This window comes from Gavialis gangeticus, unplaced genomic scaffold (assembly GCF_001723915.1).
Source record: "Gavialis gangeticus isolate Ggan-Ray unplaced genomic scaffold, GavGan_comp1, whole genome shotgun sequence".
In the NCBI taxonomy this organism is placed as follows: Eukaryota; Metazoa; Chordata; order Crocodylia; family Gavialidae; genus Gavialis; species Gavialis gangeticus.
Genome location: NW_017728992.1, coordinates 54,208,089 through 54,209,136, shown reverse-complemented (window position 1 = coordinate 54,209,136; position 1,048 = coordinate 54,208,089). Strand labels below are relative to the sequence as shown.

At 44.8% G+C, this 1,048-nt stretch overlaps 1 protein-coding gene and 1 long non-coding RNA gene across 2 annotated transcripts in view; one reads left to right on the top strand and one right to left on the bottom strand.

Moving 5' to 3' along the window:
* LOC109301412 overlaps positions 1–1,048 on the bottom strand; it is a 19,016-nt gene that overhangs the window by 3,634 nt on the left and 14,334 nt on the right. The gene's annotated exons all lie outside the window — the stretch shown is intronic.
* Positions 1–1,048, top strand: part of ELOVL2 (ELOVL fatty acid elongase 2) — a 112,445-nt gene that overhangs the window by 99,731 nt on the left and 11,666 nt on the right. The window contains exon 5 of the mRNA XM_019522561.1: positions 838–1,009. Within this exon, the coding sequence (XP_019378106.1) occupies positions 838–1,009 (172 nt within the window). The remainder of the gene's footprint in view (positions 1–837; positions 1,010–1,048) is intronic.

Sequence of the window (1,048 nt, the reverse complement as noted above, 5' to 3'; positions counted from 1 at the left end):
GCTGCACTTCCCCAGCTCGGCAAATCGGCCGCAGAGGGACCCCAGGTGCCTCCTCCAGACCCAGGAGGCACCAGTCACCAAGCCAGGGGGACATGGCAGGGGGGCCTGCCCTGTGAGCTCTCTAGTGGACCTGGAAGTGCTTCTGGTCCACTTTTGGGTCTGCTGCTGAGCGTGCTGGGGAGCCCCCCTCACTTCCGTGGGACACTACATGCACCCCAGCATCGCAGCACTCACGAGCTGCATCTGGTACTTAGAGGTATGTAGAAAAAACATTTAAAGCTATCTCTATGTCCAGATCTCTGAATCTTTCCAAAACGATTTGGAGAGATTAAAGGGTCCTCCGATTCAATTCAAATTTGGAGATTTGGCCACTGAATCGGGCCAAATCTCCACCAAATCAAATCAGGGACCAAAGCTTCGCACAGCCCTAGTTAATCAAGCTTCCTCCTAGTTCATTATGCTGCCCATTATCATGGCCGAAAGCAGAATCTGCTTCCAAGTACAAAGGCAATATTGACATAGTTTAGAAGAGTAATTAGAAACCCTCACAATGAAAGTTTAGCTTACGACTCAGTTGATCTAATAAAAGATAATCACATTTACTCACAGAACCTTGCCTGCCTTTAGCTTATCAGGCATTTTCAAAGGAAAGCCATTTACAAAATTGTCATTACATGAAAATAGGATGAATTCTGTAGGGGTGTTTAAGGAACAAGGAGAGATTCTCAGCCAAATCCTGCCATCTTTAATGAGTGGGAGAAGGATTTCAGTGGGAATTTCTGCTGAAGCAAGAATGAATTAAACAAACGTGTCATTCTCTTGCTCCCATTCTCATAGGTGGCCAAGGTGTTGTGGTGGTATTATTTTTCTAAAGTAATTGAATTCATGGACACCATTTTCTTTGTACTACGGAAGAAGAACAGTCAAATCACCTTCCTTCATGTATATCATCATGCCACCATGTTTAACATCTGGTGGTGTGTTCTGAACTGGATACCTTGTGGACAAAGTAAGTATTCGATCACGTCTTTGCTGAACAATAAAGTGT